We start from the raw sequence: 25057 nt of genomic DNA on the forward strand, positions 1-25057 counted from the left end.
AGGTAAACAGCATGAAGGAGCCATGTGAGAACTCATGCATCAGAAGCTTATGATCTCAAATTTGTTCCCTCCTCTCCTGGTGGTAGGTCTGTGAAAGAGATCCTGATCAGCATTTTGTGGCAGCAAGTTCTGCTTAGTTTAGCCCAGAAATTGCAGTGAAGAAAAGAGTCCATTGAGCACTTGTTTTTACTCTTAAGTAACAACTAAGCAATGCTTCCTTGGATTGTTTCATAATGTGTGATCTCCTACAATCCCACCATTTCCTGAGTTAACAATCCACAGTTAACCCAACACTTGCTCATGGTTTGTTGATGGATTAATCCAGAATTTTCAGGTTCACACATCATGAAGAGCTGAAGAATGGGACAATTCTTCATTGTTACAAGACTGCCTAGCTTGTACATGCCATTTGTTCCAAAAATTCTTGCCGTAACACGTGAAATAGGTCAGAAAGTCCACATAAGCAGTTGTGGGTTGGATGGACACAATAGCTTCGTTTAGGGGTAGAGAGGTTGCCACCTCACATAAACATTCTTGATATATTATTTTGTTTAAATATGAAATATATTATTTGTCAAAAGCATTCTGAGACTAGTTTACCTAGCCTCTAAAGTTATATTTCCAAATTTTTTTCACAACCAAAAAATATACTTATAGTACATTGTAGTTACTTTTAAATGAACTGGTTAGTTTTGGTATTCGCAAATGAGAGGAGGAGTTCATTTTGAATTGTGAGCCGCCCCGAGATGCCAAGGCATGTGGTGATGGCATACAAAAGTTCTAAATAAATAAATAAATTTAAAAAAGAAGAGGAACACGTTAAAATAAGGTTTGATTGGCTAATTAATAGCATCCCATTATTCTAAAAACCACATAGGCAAAATTAATTTCTTCATCATGGCCTCTGTGCATCACACATTATGGGTGCTGTGCCTGCGCAGTGCCTGTTGCTGGGAAGATTAAATAGTTTTAATGGTTTTGGCAGGAACTTCACGCACTCCCCCCTGTAATATAAATGGGCAGAGTGCCCACCATTTCCCCAGTCTGCTTGCGACTGCCCTTTGCTGTGCCTTCAGCCTTTCGCTTGCCTCTCATAGCTATATTCAAAAGTTTTACTATTATTTCTCTTGACTTTACAGTTTCTCTCTTTTTGTTCCTTCATCCAAGTTATTACTCATCCATTCCCTGCTTGCAAAGTTTTTCTTTAACCCTTTTCCCCTTCCCCTTCTCACATATATATATGTATAAAAGGTAAAGGTTTCCCCTTGACATTATGTCCAGTCGTGCCTGACTCTAGGGGGCGGTGCTCATCTCCATTTCCTAGCTGAGGGAGCCAGCGTTTGTCCGCAGACAGTCTCCATGCTCATGTGGCCGGCATGACTAAACACCGAAGTGCACAGAATGCTGTTACCTGCCCACCGAAGTGGTACCTTTTTATCTACTTGCATTTGCATGCTTTTGAACTGCAAGGTTGGCAGGAACTGGGACAGAGGAACGGGAACTCACTCCATTGTGTAGATTCGAATTGGCGACCTTCTGATCAACCAGCCCAGCAGCACAGCAGTTTAAACCACTGCACCGCCTGCAATCCCATACTTCTATCATTATTCTGCTTGTTAAATTCTTCTGTTGTTCGCTGTTTTTCCTCTCTCTCTTCTTCGATGGCTCAGCGGATGGATTTCATCAAGAGTTCGCAGTGCAGGGCTAAAATGTCCCCCACTGACCCTCACGACTTGTGCCTTCTATGCTTGGGAGAAGGTCACAGAACTGATAAGTGCTGCCATTGCCAGTCCTTTTCCAGGCAGGCCCTCAAGAACCGGGAAAACCATCTGCAGAAAATGCTTTGGGACCAGGCTTTGGTCGCCATGAAGAGAAGGTCTCAGCAGAGACTTCTGTGGCCAGATCCATCTAACTCGGTTCCTCCTCAACCATCTGAGGGAGATGGGACATCTAAGGAGGGAAAGTGCTCTTCTTACTGCAAGCAGAAGGAGAAGAGGAAGCACATCGGGTCTGACAAGTCCTCTGCTTCCAAGAGACCTAAGGACAAATCTGACAAGGTGGAGTGCAGGCACAAGAAGCATCCCAAGGTGCACCGCTTGGAATCAATGTCAACCCCACCTTTGGTCCCAATCACCGCCTCAATCCCGGCTCTGATTGAACCTACCATTCAGTCGGTCATGCAAGTGACTCCAACAGGGTCTCCACTGCAAATTGTCATCTTGGCTCTGTCTGCTCCTGATCATTCTGACCCTGTGACTAGAGGGTCTATGTCGGATGGTGAAATTGAAGACCTCAGTCACGCTCTGACCTGCCACCTGTCCATTCCCCATCACCAATGCCTACATCTCTGGAGGGATCTCCGAGGGCTCCCCAACTCCCAGCCTACCTCCAGCAACAACAGGCCTCAGTTCAGCCTTCAAAATACTGGATTCCTCTACCATATGGGGAGTTTGATCCGTCTCGGTCCTGTCCATGGGACTATTATCCTCCCTGTGGCTACTACCCAAGGTCTTTGATCCGCCCTGTCAACCTCTGTGCCTGCTCTTTCCTGACCTCCGCCTTCTCCTGCCGGGTCATCCTCAAGTCCCCCATTCCATTCTGATTCTGACTCAGATGACTCTGAACAGGCATCAACGTCTCCAGATGCCATTATCTCCACACAAGGTCCAGGTTCTCCTGAAGATTTGCATCTTCAGGGAATTGCTGTCGAGAATGATGAAGTCATTGGAGATTGATGTCCAACATTGCATCGACCCCAACCGAGATAACATATATGACACCGTCAGAAGGGAGGACTCATCCTCCATTGCTCTGTCATTCATTACAACCCTAAAGCAAGTGATGATGTATACATGGCAGCTCCCCAATCAGCTGCATTCGACGTCCAGGCGACTGGAATCCATGTATAAGGTTTGGGAGCAAGACATGCCATCGCTTCTCAAGCATCCCAAGCCAAACTCAATTGTCATCAAGTCCTCCCAGAACAGAGAAGACAAAGAGCACTCGACGCTGAAACAGAAGGAAGACAGAAAGATTGACATGATGTCTCATCGTATCTATCCTGCTATGGGACTTGGGCTGTGTATCTCCAATTAGAAAGCTACGATGGCGAGGTATCAATACTTTTTCATGCAAAAGCTCGGATCTCTCACCGCTAATCTCCCAGACCAGCATAGGGACCTTGCCCGCATGTTCACCCGCGAGGCTATGCAGCTTTCCATCCAAAAACTTAATACAGTGAGACATCATGCTGATTGTGACTCTTGGGCTCTCGTCGGTGCAGTCGCCCTTTGTTGCCATGACTGGTTATGCTCAGGTAACCTACCCAGTGAGACCAAGGGGCACATGGAAAACATGCCCTTTGACGACTCTGGGCTCTTCCATTTGAAAATGGACGACAAGCTGGAGAATATTCAGAAAGCTCGTCTTGCAGCTCGCCGTATGGAGACACCATCTCAGCATCGACGTGGCTGTGGCCTCTCTCTCAGTACTAGTATCAACCTTACCCACAGTATACAGGATGCCAACAATTCTGACAGCATCAACAAAGGAACCGGAGGCAGAATGCGCCGCGATACCAGTGGGCTCGTCATCGTCCCGATACCGACAAACGCCAGTGTTGACAGGATGCGCGAACCTCTCCTCGATCCTCCAACCCACCTTCCTCTCTTCCTTTTGGGGATTGGCTGCAAGGCTGACCCCCCCCCCCCATCTGGGAGTCCGTCACATCTGATAGGTGGGTACTTACCATCATAGAGCATGGATACAAAATTAAGTTTGACATTGTGCCTCCTGCAGGACCTATCCGATATATGGCTCCCTCTCCGGTCATTCTGGATGAAGTTTCCTAGTTTCTTCGTAAAGGAGTAATTCGAAAACTGCACCACTCTGGAGACCTGCATGTTTTCTACTCTAGGTACTTTATGGTACTGAAAAAGGATGCTGGTCTATGCCCGATATTGCATGGAGGGAAGCCATGTATAAGGTTTGGGAACAAGACAACCCATTCCTGCCCAAGCATCCCAAGCCAGACTCAATTGTTAATTGAGTTCTCTCAGAGTAGAGAAAACAAAGAACACTTGATGCTGAAAGACAAGGAGGGCAGAAAGATCAACATGATGTCTCATCGTATCTATCCTGCTATGGGACTCAGGGTGCATATCTCCAATTATGAAGCTACCACAGTGAGGTACCAATACATGCTCATGCAGAAGCTCGAGTTCCTCACTGCTAATCTCCTAGACCAGCATAGGGAGCTTGCCCGTAAGGCTATGCAGCTTTCCATCCAACAACTTAATACAGTGAGACATGTTGATTGCTACTCTTGGGCTCTTATTGGTGCCATTGCCCTTCATTGCTATGCCTGGTTACACTCAGGTAACCTATGTGATGAGACCAAGTGGCACGTGGAAAAACATGTCCTTCGACAGTTCCAGGCTCTTCCACTCGAAAACAGACAACAAGCTGGAGAATATTCAGAAGGCTCATCTTACAGCTCACTGTATGGAGAAGCCATCCCAAAACGACATGCGATGTATCTGTGTACTCGCTGTGTACTTGCTCTCAGTCCCGGTACCAACCTTACCCACAGTAAGCTGGATGCCAGCAATTGCAACAACATCACCAAAGGAACCGAAGACAGAACGCGGCTTGATACCAACAGGCTTGTCGCCGTCCCGATACTGACAGACACCAGAGTTGATGGGATGTGTAAACCTCTTCTCAATCCTTGAACTCACCTTTCCCTCTTCCTTTTGGGGATTGGCTGCAAGGCCGACTCCCCATCTGGGAGGCCATCGCATCTGATAAGTGGGTTCATTCCATCATAGAGCATGGATATGAAATCAAGTTTGATACTGTGACTCCTCTGGGACCAATCCAATATACAACCACCTCTCCGGTCCTTCTGGATGAAGTTTCCTAGCTACTTCATAAAGGAGTGATTTGAAAACTTCACCACTTTGAAGGCCTACACAGTTTCTACTCCAGGTACTTCACGGTACCAAAAAGGGATGGTGGTCTACACCCAGTATTGGACTTACATGGTGTTAACAAATACATCAAAAACAAAAAATTCCCAATGACCATGCTCCACAATATCCTTCTATTGCTTAGGTTTGCATTGGTTTGCATCCTTGGACTTAAAGGACGCTTATTTCCAAATAAGCATCCATCCTGCTCACACTTGTCCCCTCCTGTTCACTGTTGGTGCCAACATATTTGAATACAGTGTACTCACTTTCATCTTGCTACTGCTCCGAGAGTTTTCACCAAGTGTATGGCTCCCGTATGCACCCATCTTTGGCTTCTGGGTCTTCATATTTACCCTTAACTCGATGATTGGCTTATCGCCACCTCTTTCAAGGAGGGCCTTCCAGCCTCCATTGATGCAACCTGTTCCTTCCTTGATGGACTACGCATTAATGTTGAAAAATCATGCCTTGTTCCTTCTCAGGTCATCAGCTTCATCAGAGCTTGCCTCGACTTGCTATGCACCCAAGCTTTTCTTCCTCGCGACCGAAGGTACAGACTACTTGCATCTATCCAATGGATCACTACTCAACAGACTGTTTCAGCATTACCAATTCAGAACCTGCTCAGACATATGGCATCTACGGTTTCAGTGGTGCCAATCTCCAGCCTCTGGATGAGACCCTTACAACTTTGGTTAAACTGCACTTTCCATCCACAATGCGATCGATTGCACCGTCTATTTCAGCCACCTCTCTCGGTTCTTTGCACCCTGTCTTGGTGGATGATATATACCAAACTCTCTTCTGGATTTCCATTCCATCCAGCACAGCCAACCCTGACTCTCTGTGCCAACACTTACCTGATGGGTTGGGGAGCCCACTGTTCGACCTTCCAGATTCAGGGTACCTGGTGTGGCCAAGAGAGCACCAGACTCATCAACTGTCTGGAAGTGCTGGTGGTTTTCAAAGCCCTTTGTTCCTTCTAGAATATCCTTCAGGACCACACCATACAGATTGTGACTGTGTTCTATATAAACAAGCAAGGCAGTATGAGGTCAGCCCCCCCCCCCCCGGTTCATCTCACTCTCAGCCTGTAGAACTCCTCCATTAATGTGTACATCACAGCGATCTTGCATCATCGCAGCTGCGTCTTCAGTTCCTCGGTATTCTCTCATTTCCTTATCCGTCGCTTCTCGCAAGAACTACAAAATCTGCAACCACTGATCCAATTGGTAGTACTTTCTGTTGCCCATCAGGCTGTCACTAAGCCACCTTTTGAACCACTGGTCATGTCCGATCCGTGCCTCCTCTGTTGGAAAACGGCTTTCCTAATACCTATTACTTCAGCCAGAAGTGCCAGTGAACTTTGCGCTCTACATGTTGACCCAGCATACCTGAACTTTCACAAAGAGAAAAGCAACCAAGAATGGAGCTTCTCCTTTCCATAAATATCAAGATATTGTCCTGCCGGCCTACTTTCCTACACCTTCGACACGTTCCTTACATACGCTAGACCTTCGATGATGCATAGCTTTGTATTGATCCTGAACTGAGTCCTTTAGGAAAACTAAAGGTCTGTTCGTCAAATACTCAGAGCATGACAAAGGAGCTCCGATTACTACCCAAAGGCTTTCAAAATGGATTGTAGAGACAATTGAACTGTCTTATCTTTCCACATTGGACCTACCGGTCTCTCTTAAGGGGCATTCTACAAGGCTGCAGCCTCTTCTGTCTTCTGTCTTCTCTGCTGGCATTCCCATACATGACATCTGCAGGGCAGCTACGTGGTCTACTCTGGGTACCTTCATGATACACTACCACCTAGATGTCATGGCCAGAGAGGACTGCTCTTTTGGCTGTACAGTTCTCTCCTCTGTTCTTCAGTGATAACACCGTCCCTCCTCTGGGTGTGGTAAGCTTACTAATCACCCATAATGTGTGATGTACAGAGGCTATGATGAAGAAAGGCAGGTTGCTTACGTGCAACTGTCCTTCTTCGAGTGGCCATCTGTGCATGCATAGAACCTGCCCACCGGCCCCACTTGGTGTCGGTGACTGGGTTGACAGGAATTGCCTCTTTTATATGTCTAATGTTTGTAACTGTGTCTACATGTTCATGTATGTGTATATCTACCTTACTGTCTTTTCTGACAGCTGAATCCTCTCTTGTCACTTCCTGTTGAGTTCAATTCACTGAGTTCTTCCTGGGTGCAAACGGGTGGTCTTCAGTAGACTGGGGAAATGGTGGGCACTCCGCCCATTTATACTATGGGGGGGAGCGCAGAGTTATCACGAAAACCGTTAAAGCTGTTTAATCTTCCTGGCAATAGGCACTGTGCAGGCGCATTACCCAGAAGCTGTCCTGAGATCTTGTATAATACGACGGCATACAAAAGCTTTTAATAAATAATAAATAATGTGTGCATGCACAGATGGCCACTCAAAGAATGACAGTTACAGGTAAGCAACCTGCTTTTATTTGTCTGTTACATTATGGTGTGCTGTTAGTTCTTGTTAGACTATTTAGATCAGTTGCTATTAGTATTGATAGTGCTGATGAAAGAGGACCTAATTAATCTTGACATTTTCAGCCACGGTTATTTTCTTAAAGTGGCTTTAGCAAGATGGTGACATTCAGGTTTAGTTTCACTTCCTGACACACAAAGAGGGATTTCTTCCAGCACCACCAATCATATATCAAAACATAATGAACAGTCAGGTATACTTGTTTTTTTTAGAAGACAGAAGCCTCATCCATTTTGGAACTTCATTTCATATGTAACAGAATTTCCATCCTGAAATTGGTGTTGTTCCATCCAGTTTGATTTTGTCTCCTATTTTGATTTCTGTCTTTGTTTGAATAACATGATGGTGAATCATAGAATCATGGAATAGTAGAGTTGGAAGGACCAGTAAGGGCATCAGGTCCAACTCAGTGCAGGACCTCCAAGTTAAAGTATCTCTAACAGCTGGCTGTCCAGCTGCATCTTGAACACCTCCAATGTGGGAGAGTCCTTTTCTCAAAGCTAAACATACCCAATTTCTTCAGTCTCTCCTCTTCGAGTTTTTTTCCTAGTTCCCCGATTATTGCCCTTTTCTGAACTTTTCCCAGCTTGTCTGCATCTTTCTTAAACTTTGGTGCCCAGAACCAGACTCAGCATGTAAGATGAGGCCTAACCAGTGCTGAGTAGAGGTGGACGAGTACTTCCTATGATTTGGGAGTGATAATTGTATTAATGCAGTCCAAAATAGCATTTGCCTTTTTTTGCATTCACGTCACATGGTTGACTCCTGTTTAGCTTGTGATTCTTCTTGCTGGTAGTATTGTTGAGCCAAATGTCCCCCATCTTATAACTCTGTCATTACTTTCTTTTTCCTAGGCACAAAACTTGGCATTTGCCCCTATTAAATGTCATTCTGTAGTTTTCAGCCCAGTGCTAAAAGATCAGTCTTCCAGGGTATTAGCAGTTCCACTCAATTCTGTGTCCTCTGCAAGTTGGATAAGCAATCTCTGCACCTACTCATCAGATCATTAATAAAAACGTTGACGAGCATGACTAAACCATGCAGTACCTCTCTCAGTGGCTCTTCCCATGAAATTAGAGAAGGTGCCATGGGTAAGCACTCCGAGTCTGATTCTGTAGCCAACTGTGGATCCACCTAAGCATTGTTCCATTTAGCCCACTTCCTACTTTACTAATCAGGATATCACCAGGCAGTTTGTTAAAAACTTTGCTAAAGTCAAGATATATTTTGTCCACAGCGTTCCCACAGTCCACCAGGGAGGTTACCTGATCAAAACCTGAGATTAGATTAGATTAGTCTGGCAGGATTTATTCTTGTCACTGCACTGTTTGCAATATGATCTGCCCCTGAATTTCCCCACGCACTGATGTTAGACTGACTGTTCTGTAGTTCTGAAGGTCTTCCAAAAGAAAAAGGAGGAGCTTCAACATTAGTCCTCCTCCAGTAAGGTTGTGCTCTACTCATCCTCCATGGTTTCCAACAGATAATGGGCAGTGGCTCTGAGAGTCTCTGCCAGTTCCTTTATTAGTCCAGGATGCAGCCACATAGAAACATAGAAACAGAGCGAGTCAGAAGGGACCTCCCGGGCCATCTAGTCTGACCTCCGGCACCAGCCGGCTCAGCTCACGACATGCCCACCATGTGGACGTCCAGCCTATCCTTGAACACCCGCACTGATGGGGCCTCACGACCTCTCGTGGAAGCCCATTCCACACCCTCGGGGTCCTGACTGTCAGGAAGTGCTTCCTGACATCCAAATGGAACCTTGGCTCCCTGAGCTTTGCTCCATTGGAGCGTGTCCTGCCTTCCTCTGCAAGGGAGAACAGGTCTCTACCCATCTCCATGTAACATCCCCTCACATACCTGTATGTCACCAACACATTCCCTCTGAGTCTCCTCTTCTCCAGGCTGAAGAGACCCAGTTCCCTCAGTCTCACCTCATATGGCATCCCCTGCAAACCGGCCACCAACCTTGCTGCCCTATACTGCACTGACTCCAACCTGGCTATATCCTTTCTGTAATGAGGGACCCAGAACTGAACACAATACTCCAATTGTGGGCGCACCAGAGTCGTGTAGAGTGGTAGTAATACCTCTCTTGATCTAGAAGCCACACTTCTGGCTATGCAACCAAGGGTGGCGTTCGCCCTCTTCACACTGCTGACTCATTTTTAGCCTGCAGTCAACCAGTACCCCAAGGTCCCTTTCACAAGTGCTGCTCTCCAGCCACTTGTCACCTAACCTGTACTTATGACAGCTATTCCGATGCCCCAAGTGCAAGACCTTGCACTTATCCACATTGAACGCCATCCTGTTGTCTCCTTCCCACTTCCATAGTCTGTCCAGATCCTTTTGGATCTGGAGTACCTGCTCCTCAGTTGTGGCCACTGCTCCAGTTTTAGTGTCATCTGCGAATTTGATCAGCGGACGATTTGTTCACCCCTTCTTCCATGTCGTTAATGAAAAGATTAAACAGGATCGGCCCCAGGACAGAGCCCTGGGGGACCCCGCTTGTCACTGGCCGCCATCCCGATGATTCCCTGCTAATGGTTACCTTCTGCCTTTGGTCGGTCAACCATGCCCTAATCCACCGGACAGCCCTTTGGTGTATCCCAAAACTCCTCAGTTTCTCCACCAGGATATCATGGGGCACTTTGTCAAAGGCCTTGCTGAAATCCAGGTATACTACATCCCTTGCATCGCCTCCATCTAGCCATCTCGAAACATTGACTTCTGTTGTCTTCTACCTTTTTTCTTGATGGAATTGCTCATAATTGTGCCTTTAGAAGTTCTGCTTTTGAAAATTCCCACCCAACATAGAATCCTTTTCTCCCTAGAATTGCTCGCCATGGGACCTTACTTATCATTGTTTACTCTGAATCCTAAAATCCAGGGTAAAAATTAGACTACCCTGAGTTGTTGTTTCCTTTTCAATGAGGAATTCAATAATGTTATGATCACATTCTCCCAGATTTCCCATAGTTGCCACTTTATGCACTAGGTCAGGGATCCCCTTTTTTAAATAGGGGGCCAGTTCACTGCCCCTCAGACTGTTGGAGGTCTGGACTGTAGTTCGGAAAAAATATGAACAAATTCCTATGCACACTGCACATTTAAAATTAATTAAAATTAAAATAAAATTTAAAAATAATTAAAATTGAAATAAATTAAAAATAAGTAAAATTTTAAAAATAATTAAAAATTAAAAAAATGATTGCTCTGCTCGCTTGGACTTTAGCAGAAGCCCAAGATGAGGAGGGGAAGAGCATGTCCATATTCAAGGGATATAGCCACAATGTCCGTGATCGTGCTGGAGTGGGGAGAAGATGGCTATGATCACAGTTGCACTCATGCAGGGAAGGTGGGCATGATCGTGGCCGTCCCCCCACCCCCTGCTCCAAGCACAGCAGTGATCACACCGTCTTCACTGCATGAGCGCAACCGCGATCATGGCCATCCCCCCTCCCCAGCACAATCGTGCAGGGAAGGTGGGTGCGATTGCAGGTGTGCTCGCGCAGGGAAGGAGGGCATGGTTGTGGCCATCTCCCCCCCAAGCACGACCGTGATCGCACCCATTTTCCCTGCATGAGCATGCCCGTGATCGTGGCCATCTTCCCACTGAGTATGCTTATGCTGGCTCTAAGCTTATGGAGTTGCTCAGAGATTGTTTTCTCCAAGCGAGTCCAAAAGGTGGGCTGGATAAATCAGTATGGTGGGCCAGATCTGGCCTGCACGCCATACTTGGGAACCCATGTACTAGGTCATCCTTGCTGGCAAGAATCATGTCAAGTGTAGCCAGTCTTCTAGTTCATTCCTGCAGTTTCTGGTGGAAGATGTTATTAGCAACACAAGTCAGGAATTTCTTGGACGGGCTGTGTTTAACAGATGCCAGGGACATTAAAATCCTTAAAATCCCTGATAACTATTGCATTTTGTCTCCTCGAAACACTGGCAATTTTCAAAAGTGTCATCCTTATCTTCTCCTTGATTAGATGGTCCAATCACCATATTCCTTTTATTCTTTGCTTTATTTATTTTAATCCAAATGCTCTCGATGGTGTTACAAAGCTCATCCTTCCTATTTCTATGCAGAGATACATATGGTCAATGTAGCACCCCTCTTTCTGTTCCTTCTGTTCTTCTTGAACAAGTTATATCCTTCGATCGCTGAATTCCAGTCATGGGAAATGGGGCTGAATTTTAGTCCCACCAAGTTTCAGTCATATGTAATCAAACTGATCATATTGGAATGACTCCTGATATGAACTTTTGGAACTTTTCTGTATTTCTCTTGTAGGGGGAACGTCTGATAAAATCCCAAACATCACATGCTAGAGCTGTGGTCTCACCTCATTCCTATGAGTGCCAGTAGTTTGAGAGTTTCCATGCTTTTGCACTGCCCACCCCTCCATTCTAAAAGGTCAAAATGTTTCTCCTAAGATTTAGTTACTGGAAGTAAGATTTTAAGCTAAAATATACTGGCAATCTTGGTATTTTGTCCTCCCCTCTTTTCCCTTTGGCTCCATTCACTCCCACTGCAATGCAGTGCCCAAAAACATCTCCAAAAATAAATTATGTGCCTTGGCTGAAAGAAGTTCCGTTCTCCCTGCCTTAGAGATTGGGATTTTATTGTAATTAACAGATTTACATTTTTGTTAATGTAAGCAAATGCCCTCTAATGAAACAAATGCTGAATTGTCATATATACAAATAGCTCACTCAGGTGGTACATTATGATAGAAGTGTAGGCAAAATTTGTCTGTGAGAAAACAAAAGGTATTAATATTCCTAGAGCAAATCCAAAGTTTGTAGACAAGGAAAAAAAGTCATGGGAGAACCTGAAGGTGCTACAAAACAAGCAAGTGAATAGCGAACAAAGCAGCCTAATCATGACTGAATATTCTCAGGGGCCAATAAATCCTGATGGATGGTGCTGGGGGAGGGCAGAAAGGGAAAAACGGGAAGCCAGATGTTACATGCGCCGATGTTTTCCCATGTTTTCGACTGAGATGCTTCTTTAGGATCTTGAGTCTAAACTAACCATTTGCCATGGAGAAATTACCTTTCATACTTACATCAAGGGGAAATGTATCAGTAGATACAAACTAAGGGTTAGATGAAAGAATAAAAGCTTCATTACAATATACAGAAACATTGGTTTAAGATGAAATTCTAGTGTAGAATTAAAGATTTTTTAAGCAGCACTTGGTTTGGACCAGCAGCTTATAAAAAGTGGTGAAAAGCAGAAAAGAGCAGCCAAGTGAGCCGGTGCGGTGAAGCAGTCAAGAACACAGGACTGGGACTCAAGCGATGTGGGTTCTAGTCCCACTCAGCCATGGAGCCAACTGGGTAACTTTGGGCCAGTTACAGATTCTCGGCCCAGACTACTTCACAAGGTTATTCTCATGAGGATAAAATTGAGAGCAGGAGGAGAATTATGTAAGCCTCCTTGAATTCTTTGGAAGGAAAAAGGTAGGATAGAAATACTAAATAAATACATAAACAGCATATGTGCACACTAGGTAAGGATGTGGGAGAAGAATAAGGAAGCTAAGGAGCATGTGGAAGGGCTAATTGCAGTGGGCAAACTCCAGGATGATGTGGATTTTCAGTGACACAGACAGAAGGTTATATGGTGAATAGCAGAGAATACGTTACCTTTTTTGTTTGTTTGTTTAGTCGGAAAGTCATGTCTGACCCATCACAACCCCATGGACAATATTTCTCCAGGCTCTCCTGTCCTCCACCATCCCCCGGAGTCTACCCAAGCCCTCACTAACCACCCCAGTGACTCCATCTGGCCACCTCAACCTCTGCCATTGCCTTCTCCTTTTGCTTTCTAGCATTTCCAACATCAGGGTCTTCTCCAGTTAATCCTTCCTTTTCATTAGTTGGCCAAACTATTTGAGTTTCATCAATAGTAACTGACCAAAGAGATCTAACTAAAGAACAGTAAGGGTTGATTTCCTTTAAGATTGACTAATTTGATCTCTATGCAGTCTGAGGGACTCTTTACTGTCCATGGGGTTTTCATGGCAAAGATACTGGAGTAGGTTGTCATTTCCTTCTCCTGTGGATCACCTTTTGTCAGAGCTCTCTGATGTGACCTGTCCATTTTGGGTGCTCCCGTATGGCATAGCTCATAGCTTCATTGCACTATGCAAGCCCCTTCACCACAGCAAGGCAGTGATCCATGAAGGTGATATATGTTACCACGACTGGATTAAAGGAAGAAAGGGATTGTCCTTTTCTGGTAGGTACTATATTTCTCTTTGGGGCTCATGGAGTTACCCTAGGGATCAAGATATCAGGGCTTGCTTAGATTACCTGTGGTGAAGAGCTGAGGGCACCTGAAACCTGCAACCTTCTAAAGGTTTTCCAGTTGTTGCTGCCAAGCAGTGAATTCTCTGCTATATTGATATTGCAAAATACTACATGTGGATGATTAGGAGAACTCAGGAAGAGGATAGGAGGATAAAAACTGGAGGAAGTTCAGAGGGTATATTTTACAGATGCTGTTAGATAATTCTGTTTACACTAATGAGAATGAGGCCTTAGACAAAGAATGTTCTATACCACAGGTGAGATGCAAAACTGAAAAAAAAGCGTTCTGAGTACCTAAGCTCTCTTGTCATAGGTGCTTTACACAAAACTTACTCAACCTTTTGGTAATAGGAATTGTTTGGGCAGCCCTGGGGGGAAGTTCCTAATTTTAATGACTGTGGATGAATTCTAGTGTTTTTAATCATAGCAGCGCCTTCAGGTTTCCTCCTTGACAAGGCTCTGAATTAGCCAGTTCAGGAGGTATCTTGTGTAACTTGGTTAGGTTATGACCAAGTGATCAGAGAGATGTCTGCATGTTCTGGAAGAAATGCATAGGTGGTGGGCTCCCTGGTGAGAGTCCCTCCCGTTAATTGAGTTTGAAGTCAGTCTGTGCTGGCTGATCTAAGCCCTTGCTTAGTTAGCCTTTCCAGAAAGAATAGTGATTTAGAGGTGTGATTCTTGGGCTATACTTGAGGCGGCAGAGAGGCTGAAGCCCTTGGTAAAAATGGGCAGGAGGAAGGGAGGACAAATGGAATGAAGTATCCTCAAAGAAGGGATGGCTGGCTTTTGATCTACTTGAGATGAAAGGTGAAAGTGAATTAGTGGTGTGGCAAAAATAGCCGTATCAGTCAATTTCAGACAAAAGACGGGGAGGCAGCACAACTGACTAATGCTGAACGGGAACAGTTTACGCTGCAACATTTTGCTGTAATTTCCACTTGTAAACTCTAAATAATTTTTACTCTGAACTCTTGCCAGTGATTAAATCTGAGAAAAACAAATGAATAAACAGTTTCAAATGCAATTTTTGTCATAGAACTTAAAATCTAAGTTTTAAATCTAAGAACCAATCAGTATATTGATGGGTAATAGACATACTCATATCTGTAAATATTGTTACATTTTAGTCACAGAAGACAACCTGGAGCAATTTTGCTGTTTGAGATGAAATGCATGCCCCTGATTCTGTGTGCTGAAGCTGAATAGCCTTAATGTTGATACGGCTTAGCTGTGGTGGCAGGGTGGCGCTCTCCACTGCCCCTGAAGGCAACAGACCAGCTTAGGGGCATATAAAGGTGCACATGCAGCTCTCTCCACCCAGCACTTGCTGCTCTCCTTCCCGTTCTGCTGCCTCACCCCATTGAACTGCAGGGCCAGTCCTGATCTGAACTCTGGATTTGAAGGGAAAGAAGTGCTTCATTTAGGGAGAACAGTCATTTGTTACAAGATATATGGCTCCATTCTTGGCTGCTCTTCATTCTGCCTCTTTGCTTTGGAAGTTTCAGAAGGAACTTGCAATATGGGCTCTGCAATTTAAAAAAAAGAAATAACAGAAAATCCAAAACATGTAACTTTTTGAGTGCAAGTACATGCATAATGAGACATGATTGTACACATTCAACAGCATTTCTTGTAAGTTTCATTTTTATTTGCTTTTGTGCCAGGCTTCTTCATTGTTTTCTATGTCCAATGCATTTGCAAATCAGTTTGAGGCTTTGGTGAGAGGAAATGTTAAGCAATGCAAAATTGATCTGAACAATTCTAAGTTTACTCAGATAACATGAATGTGATTGTAGATCACACATTTATTTTAGGAAATAGAGGGGACAGAGAGAGAGAGAGAGAGATACAAACTCACTGAAGGCATTTTTCCTTGCCTTTATATGTATGTTTATCTTGGCATAGGGAAACATGGTTTAGGTAAAGGGATTGATACTAGAAGGTAGCACTGGAATCATTGGTAGAGGCTAAACCAGTGATGGTGAACCTTTTAAAGACCAAGTGTCCAAATTGCAACCCAAAACTCATTTATCGCAGAGTGCCAACACTGCAATAAAACCTGAATACTGAGGTTTTAGTTTAGGAAAAAAACAACTCACAGCCAGTCCAAGCTTCTCTCTCTCTCTCTCTCTCTCTCTCTCTCTCTCTCTCTCTCTCTCTCTCTCTCTCTCTCTCCTTGGCAGCACACTGACTGGCCATGTGAAAGCTCAGATGAGTTGTGGCTAATGAGTTGTGGCTCATGACATCATTGCTTGGTGCCACTACTCCTTTCCGAGCATGCTCATGGCCCCTGTGTGCGCTGCTATCCGATGCTCTGCTGCTGGGGTGAAGCTGGGGCGACTTGGCTCGTGTGCTGACAGAGAGGGCTCTGTGCGCCTGCTGTGGCACGCGTGCCACGGGTTCACCATCACTGGGCTAGACAAATCTAACCATTGCTTAAATAGGGAGGAAGCCACCTCATGTAAGTCACCTCGGGTTCCTTGTGGAGTGCTTCAACTAAGGGACATTATGGAAGTGAAATTGATAACGCTAATAATAATTGTGGGATATAAATGTGACATTGAGGGGGAGAAGGAGGTACTTGCTCAAGGGCTTCATAAAATAACAAACTGCTTTGGAAATTAGGAAATAAGTGCTGTCATTGGGATATTTATTCACTTCTGCATTTAGTTGGTGTCTTTTATAAAGTTTTTTTTAAATAAAAGAACATATTAATGTGAATTACTAATATAGTAATATATACCATACTATCTGTGTTAATGGAGGAGAAGCTCCTCCTCTTTTGTGCTACTAGCATCTTGTGTTAGCTGAAACAATTTACACCCTACTGATTTGGGGGCAGGAGTGAATATTTCACTGTGGACCTAGTGCCACAAAGCTGCTCTATCATCATGCTAGGAAGATAATGTTTTGTGTCACTGTTGCCCCAGCTCCAGCAGCAGCCTCCTCCACTAACAGCCAGAAGCTGTTGAGCTGGTCTGACTGGGTGGAACCTGCAAGAATCATGGAAACTGTAGTAGATACTTCCAAATGAAGATATTTTGAAATATTTTAACAGTTGCCCTCTTTTATTATGTAGGTTGCATTCATTGCTTTTTTTGGTACATAAATATTCTAAATCAATGCATGGTTAATCAAGTAGCACTCATGAAGTCACTGTCATCATTTCCCCATAACTTGTAATACTGTGTCAAAAGCCACTTGTTCTTGACACAGGGGTACTGTTAAACACAATTTATGTCTATATGCCTGCACATCCCTGTTCCTATGAGTGGAGGTGAACAGCAAAGATTTTAGTAGGGCTTATGGATGAGGCTGGGAAAAGAAACTGAAGAACAGTGCTTGGTTTCTCCAGTGTTATCCACAATCTCCACTGAGAATTTCTTCCACTCTACTTATTTTCAAATTCCCATGGCTCAGAAGCCACTGGCAATACACGGAAGATTCTATCTGCATTTATCAGGAAATAAACACCACAACACTCAACAGGAGGACTTAACTTTCCAGTAATCATGCATAGGGCTCCACTTCCAGCAGACTATCTTCTGTTTCTGTGCAAAGTTTTCTTTGGAATGGGCCAATTTCCAGGGGTTTCAGGCATTGTGGGAAACTTTGGCTTATTTAGGGGTGCTGAGGACTATTCAGATATATGGATTTCAAGCATCATCTTATTACTGTAAAATACACTTTCTTGCTTTCATCTCTTGCCCTAAATTGAAGGACCTGTTTTTCACAGCACTTTCTTTCAATTACTTAAATAGGTATACAGTAAAAATATTATTGCTGTTCTGAGATATATGTGACTTCATGGCTTTCCCTTTTCCCAGATAATTTAGCATGTTATGCTCATTATTTGCAAAGTCAAAGCTTCGGTGCTTTTGTATTATCATTTTGTCTCTTGATCAGAGAAGAGAAAATTGTGCAGTTGCATGTTTGTTTCTTTTGACACAGTTGAAGCATCAAAAATCTGTACTTTAGGCATAGCTGTGAAAAAACATTTACGGTGGCTTTGTGCTATAGTAGATTACTGTCTGAAAAGCTCACATTTGGACTGAAAGATCCTGGGCCTGAATTGGTGCTGGAAGTCCTATCCTAGAATTCTTTGTGTGGAAAACAGCAGTTTTCCAATCTTGATATTGAATACCCCTTTATGAAACCTGCAATTTAATCCTAGTTTAAGCCATTTGTAATTGGAAATGTGCTGTGTGTGTGTGTGTGTGTGTTTGAGAGGAGGCTTCAGGTGTGTGACCTCAGTCTATTTCTTGGCTAGCTAATTCACATGGAGATAATGCAGCATGACCAAATACCTGGCCAGGTCCTTTGCTAAAGCACTGGCTGCTCTGTTGGTTGACACATCAAGTAGGGAGCCCGCTTCGTTCTGCCCTGACTTCTTCCAGACAAAGGTGTCAGCTGAGGAAGTGCTTCTCCAGCCAGTTCCTTGGTTGGAGAGTTGGCTTACTTCGCCTTGAGCTTTCTCCAGCTAGGGAAGGCCTGGGCAGCACAAAGCCCCCCAATGGGATGTCCTCACTCCTCTGTTTATCTCCCACATGCTCAGGGAAGGCAGGTGTGTGTGAAAAAGTCACTTTCCTGCCCACTGTCCCTCCTGACCAGGAGGGGCCACACCCAAGGCCCCACAGGCTAGTTGGGCCACCCTGGTGGGCGATGTTTGACCCAAAGTCTGGAGGCTCCTGATCCATGTTCCTGTGCAGGGTTATTTTCAGCCAAGGACATGCGATTTGTAGTGTGGTTCAGGGCTTGCGAAGAGAAGTTGTTTTTGGGGAGGAGAAGGGAAAGGGAAGGAAGAAGAATGCTGCTCTTTTCTACATGCCTGAAATCTCTTGCTTTCTTGTACATAGCTAAAAGATGTGAGTTTGTCCATTGTAAACCGAGGCACTTTATTGGATTCATAGCATTGGGGTGGTGGCAGTGGGGGTTGGGGACTGTCTGAAGAGGAGGGCAGGAAAAGATGTCCATTTTCTTTCTGAAGATGCCTTATATAGTTTACAGAGTTTTTTTCCGTGGCATATTTCCTCAATCCCTTATTTCTCTTTGCCCCCTTCTTTCAACAAGGCAATAAACTGTTAGGTACTCTTAAACTGAAACTCTGTAACTCTTTTGAATGTTTGCATTGGGGAACAAAATTAAAGCAGTACATAATGAAAAAGTTAGGTACTCCAAGCAGGCTAATTTTCTCCTCATATTTATTCCCTTCCTAGATAGCAGCTTCAGTATGCAAATATGCTTGAAACATGCCAGGGGCCTAGCAGACTGCAACATTTAGGTTCTTTTGTTTCTATGGCAGAGCACACTGCGAAGTTTTTTTTGGAGATTGCCCACACCTTCCTCAGATACCTGTTAAAATGCAATCATGAACATTTTCCAGACATGTTTTAAGAATTTCTTCTTTGGCAGGATTACATGGGGTTCATTGTAATTCAGTTTAAAAATGGTGATGGTTCAGTTTAAAGTGGTCTCTGGTGTGAAGGGTGCATTCTTTAATGTTTAGTAGGGTTTTTTAAACAACGTACTGAATTCTGCCTGGAAGATGATAAGGAATCAGTGCAGATGTGGGGATAGTGTTGTAGCCATGTGGAACTGGGGGAAAGAACTGTATGTTGCATAAATAATATGTCTGAAATTTTGTAAAACTGTGTTTATTATTATTATTCCATTACATTTCTATACCACCTGTAGCCAAAGCTCTCTGGGTGGTTCACAATAATCAAGTCACCTATCCAGATTTCACCTGTCATACTCCCATGCCATCTCACTCCTTTAAATAAATGATAAATAAATAAATGATTATCACTTTGTCCACTTTGAAAGCAATGGGTTTATTGACTGATTCAGCCACCCTTTCACAACCTGGTGCCAACTTGCAGAATTTCTGATAATTGCTTATGCTTGCTGGGACTGATGGGAGTTGAAGTCCAAAAGATGTGAAGGCACTAGTTTGGGCAAGCTGGATTAAGTATTCAGTAGAGTGCAAATAATTTGTACATATCCCTTCAGTTTTAGTCTATTGTAATGTGGGAAGAAGTGGTATGAAGGCTGTATTGCTATTTCTTTCATTATGTATCTGGGCATTGGCAAGATTTTAAAGACAGTGCCATGTTTCACATAATGTTTTATAAGAAATTATTCAAATAATGTTGCCAAGGCAGAGGGAGACATCACAGTATTTTAAGGATGCTAATGAACTTATAACTTAACCCTCTTCCAGCATGCAGCCCATATTTATGCTTGCATTGGTGAGATAGAAGTGTTATCAAAGAGATAAGGCCATTGACCATCTGTCAACAGATGATGTATAACTTATGCAATGTACTGTACACCTTTGTGATCCTTGTCACAATAATCCAAATGCTAAAGAGGGCAAAATTTGTAACAAAGACTTTCATTATAAAGATAGTTTTTCCTACCAAAGAGGCATACATAAGTGGAACTATATAAGATTTCATTTTGACACCCAAAGAATATAATAATAAAAAAAAAGATTCAAACAATATAATACAGGACCCTGCCCCAAGGAGCTTACCATTTAATATTTAAACAGTGGAGATGGCAACAGATGCTAGGGCAGCAAAGAAGGGGCAAAAGGGAAGATATGGAAAAAGCTATATGTAAAGCTACCAAAATGCAACAATAAGTGGTACTTCTGAAGTTGCTTCTGGTGATCATAGCAACTGCTGACGAAATATTATTTGTGAAATCCCAATGAAAATCCCAGTTCTCTTAGCCCACTTAGCTTCATCTTCTCATATAAACTGAAGCTGTGCCAGAATAATAAAATACACTGTAAGATGTCCTTAGGTCTCTTCCATATCCATTTGCTACAATACATTTTACTTACCATCTTCGAATTAAATCTGTAGCCTGAACCTTGATCCAAACTGCATTTGTTAAGTTGTCTAACCAAGCAATCAGCAATACCATTGAGGAACTAAAGCAGTACATATAACTTCTTTGATTTGATACAGGGGTTGCAAGCTCCTTCCTGCTCTTGGAACCCTTCAAAGATGGGGGACAATTTTTTTCCTCTCCCATACATGAGTGGAAGCACTTTCTGTTCATGTGGTGTTTACATGCATGCAATAAATTTCACAAGATTAACAAAGCATCCCTTTTCTAGCCTCCCCATTCAAGCTGTCTTACAAAATGAGGCAAATATAGGAACATCAGGTCATGTACCTTAATTAGGTATGAACTTCTGGCAGTCTCAATGTAACAAGGATATAACAGATTTGGTTGACCACAATGTGGCAGGAGTTCCTGGGTGTTTGCTGCTTGTTTGCAATGTAGATTCATCTAAGTAGTAGCAACCCTTCAATTTCCACATTGTAATATCGAATGTTAAAATGCACATCTTTAAATCTCTTTAGAGTTCGACACACTCACCTTCAGAAGAATGGGATTTTCCTACATACACTGAAGCACTGACATCTCAGAAAGCAAAATTAGTTTTCAGGTATGAATCCATTTATATTCTTTTTCTAGTTGCATTGTTCCCTATCTCTCCTAGACTTCAAATAACCCAGACATCTGTACAAGTATGTGTATGTGGGTGGATATATATGTACAAACACGCACACACACAGAATATACATATCTTTCAACATGGTGCCTGTTATAGATTAGATATGTTTTTTCCTTCAAACTATTGAAAAAGGCGAATACTGTGAAAAATAGTAGCACTACATAGATTCAGATTGGTTTGAAAGCCTCTTCATTTGTCTTCTCACTGTAATCAGATCTGAGAGCATCAGTTCCTTGTTAAAAGCTGGTAAGAGGAGGGGAAAGACTGGATTTGGGTTTGCTTTGCCCATTTGCCAGTCTTCTTCTCTGTGCTGATATTGGCCATGGAGAGTTGGTGAAGTAGGCAAGGGAACATGTAACACCATGTCTGCCTTGCCCCACAACTAATAGCAACCACAGGGAGAATTGTATTTGAGGAAACAACAGCACAGGTGGGGAAAGAGTTAACCCTCTCATTGCTACATCCCCATTGTAGTTCACACACAGGCACACCTTCTGTGTGGAGTTCGTTTGCTTGTTTGTTTAAGATCTGTTTGTGACTCTTTTGCATCAAATGCAGTTGGGTCTTTACTGTTGTATATGCTACATGTTCAGAACAGAAAAAGTGACATGATGCTAAATAGTCAAACCCAAAATATGTATTTATTTGTGGCATTTCTGCACTGCTTTGTATAATAAAATTTATAAGTGGTTCACATATTAATATTAAAACCACCTTAGACTAATTGGAAGCAATTCTGGTTACAATAATATCACCAAGCAATACAAGTAGCAGTAAACAGCAAAATGATTTACAAGCCAGGAAGGCCTGGGTGAACAAGTGTGTTTTCAGAAGTCATTTAAAGTATGCTGTATTCTCTACCTTCTGAACTGTATGGAGGAGGTTTTTCCAAACAAGAGGTGCACGCACATACATACATACATACATATATATATATGAAGGCTGTCTGCTAGATATCCTTTTCCCAAGTTTTCTAGGGCTTTGTATGACAATAACACAAGCTGTAGGAAGTTAGTAAAGTTTTGGTCGCACAGGTCTTATGTGAGCATAGCTGGGTATTCCAGTCAGCACCCCAGCTGCTGCATCCTGCACTGGCTACTGCTTCCGAACCAGCCACAAGGGTTACAGTAGCATAAATGAGGTCACATGTGCATGGATCACCATGCTTAGGCTGGATAAGCAGGCATAGTAACCAAAGTTATGCTGGGCTACCAAAGTCACCTGGGTCTCTCATGACAGAGATGCACCTCCAAACAATATATCAGCTCCTTTGCAGGTTCCCAACCTCCATTCCCAGACCAGGGCACTGCCAACCAGTTAGGGTCTATCTTATTAAGATTCAGCTGATTAGACCTCATTCAAGCCATAACTTCACTCAGGCATCAGATCTTACTATGAATGGTCTGTCAGTTTCCTGGTGACACCTTGCCTCAAATCTCCTAATGACTTCATGTGGATATGCATAGAAACATAGAAACAGAGCAAGTCAGAAGGGGTCTCCCAGGCCATCTAGTCTGACCTCCGGCACCAGCCAGCTCCGCTCACAACATGACCACCATGTGCATGTCCAGCCTATCCTTGAACACCCACACCGATGGGGCCTCACGAACTCTCGTGGAAGCCCATTCCACACCCTCGGGGTCCTGACTGTCAGGAAGTGCTTCCTGGCATCCAAATGGAACCTTGGTTCTCTGAGCTTTGTTCCTTTGGAGCGTGTCCTGCCTTCCTCTGCAGGGGAGAACAGATCTCTACCCATCTCCATTTGGCATCCCCTCACATACCTGTATGTTGCCAACACATCCCCTCTGAGTCTCCTCTTCTCCAGGCTGAAGAGACCCAGTTCCCTCAGTCTCGCCTCATACGGCATCCCCTGCAAACCGGCCACCAACCTTGAGGCCCTACGCTGCACTGACTCTAACCTGTCTATATCCTTTCTGTAATGAGGGGCCCAAAACTGAGCACAATACTCCAGTTGCGGGCGCACCAGAGTTGTATACAGTGGTAGTAATACCTCTCTTGATCTAGAAGCCACATTTCTAGCTATGCAACCAAGGGTGGCATTCGCCCTCTTGACCACCGCATCACACTGCTGACTCATGTTTAGCCTGCAGTCAACCAGCACCCCAAGGTCCCTTTCACAAGTGCTGCTCTCCAGCCACTTGTCCCCTAACCTGTACTTATGACACCTATTCCGATGCCCCAAGTGCAAGACCTTGCACTTATCCACATTGAATGCCATCCTGTTGTCTCCTGCCTGCTTCCATCGTCTGTCCAGATCCTTTTGGAACTGGAGTACCTGCTCCTCAGTTGTGGCCACTGCTCCAGTTTTAGTGTCATCTGTGAATTTGATCAGCAGACTGTTCACCCCTTCTTCCATGTCGTTAATGAAAAGATTAAACAGGATCGGCCCCAGGACAGAGCCCTGGGGGACCCTGCTTGTCACTGGCTGCCATCCCGATGATTCCCCACTAATGGTTACCTTCTGCTTTCGGTCAGTCAACCATGCCCTAATCCACCGGACAGCGCTTTGGTGTATCCCAAAACTCCTCAGTTTCTCCACCAGGATATCATGGGGCACTTTGTCAAAGGCCTTGCTGAAATCCAGGTATACCACATCCCTTGCATCACCTCCATCTAGCCATCTCAAAACCTTGTCATAGAATTCCACAAGGTTTGTCTGGCAGGACCTGTTTTTGCGGAAGCCGTGTTGTGTGGCTGTCAGCCTCCCTTCCCTATCTAGCATCACTAGATCTCTCTCTATTATGAGCCTTTCCATTGTTTTTCCTACAATAGACGTAAGGCTAAGTGGTCTATAATTCCCCATGTCCTTTCTACTACCCTTTTTGAAAATTGGGACCACTGATGCCACCCTCCAGTCCTCTGGAACTTCACCCGTTCTCCACGAGGCCTCAAAAATGGAGGCCAGCGGGTGTGAGAGAACCTCTGCCAACTCTCTAAGTACTCTCGGGTGTAACCCGTCAGGGCCTGGCGCCTTTGTAATGTCCAATGCCCTGTGGAGCCCCTCGACTTCAAGGGGGGTGACTCTAATCTGTGTCCCTAAGTCCCCAGCCTCTTCTAATCTCCTATGCAAATATCCCCTGTCCTGCTTTGGGGAGAACACAGAGGCAAAATAGTCATTTAGCATCTGTGCCTGTTCCCTCATATCAGTCACTGGATCCCCTTCCTCCTTATTTAGTGGTCCCACCACTTGTCTCCCCTTCCTCTTGCTATTTGCATGCTGAAAGAAGCCCTTTTTGTTGCTCTTGATATTCTTGGCAAGTCTCAGCTCGTATCAGCCTTAGCCTTGCAAAGAATCCTTCTGGAACGGGCCTCCTCCTCCCGGTATACCCTTTTGTCTATTTGCCCCAGTACGCATTTCCTATGGAGGTCCCTCTTTCGTCTAATCCTTTTAACCACCTCCTTTTGCATCCATGGCGGCACTCTCCTCCGCCTCCCCACCTTACTGACTAGAGGTATCATCATGGCTTGTGCCTCCAAAACCTCCCTTTTGAGTGCTATCCACCCCTCCTCAACTCGCTTACCTTCCAGTAACCTATCCCAGGAGACCTTCCCCAATCTGGCCTTCAGTTGGCCAAAGCTGGCCCTCTTGAAGTCCCAGCTTCTAGTGCTCGACCTGCTGCCCGTCCACAGTCCCCTGATCTCAAAGCAAAGGATGGAGTGATCACTCACATCCAGA

The 25057-nt window shown here is 44.2% G+C and overlaps 1 protein-coding gene across 6 annotated transcripts in view; it reads left to right on the forward strand.

Moving 5' to 3' along the window:
• Positions 1 to 25057, forward strand: part of PARD3B (par-3 family cell polarity regulator beta) — a 648538-nt gene that overhangs the window by 191371 nt on the left and 432110 nt on the right. For 4 of the 6 annotated variants that reach the window (XM_044431728.1, XM_044431729.1, XM_044431731.1 and 1 more), the window contains one exon: positions 21206 to 21291. The exons of 1 other annotated variant lie outside the window; for it this stretch is intronic. In XM_044431728.1, the coding sequence (XP_044287663.1) occupies positions 21206 to 21291 (86 nt within the window). Of the gene's footprint in view, positions 1 to 17370; positions 17377 to 21205; positions 21292 to 25057 lie in introns of those variants that run through there. One more of the 6 variants, XM_044431732.1, reaches the window with a different exon arrangement.

The sequence above is a fragment of the Varanus komodoensis genome, unplaced genomic scaffold (assembly GCF_004798865.1).
Source record: "Varanus komodoensis strain SLA01 unplaced genomic scaffold, ASM479886v1 scaffold23, whole genome shotgun sequence".
NCBI classification, from domain to species: Eukaryota; Metazoa; Chordata; class Lepidosauria; order Squamata; family Varanidae; genus Varanus; species Varanus komodoensis.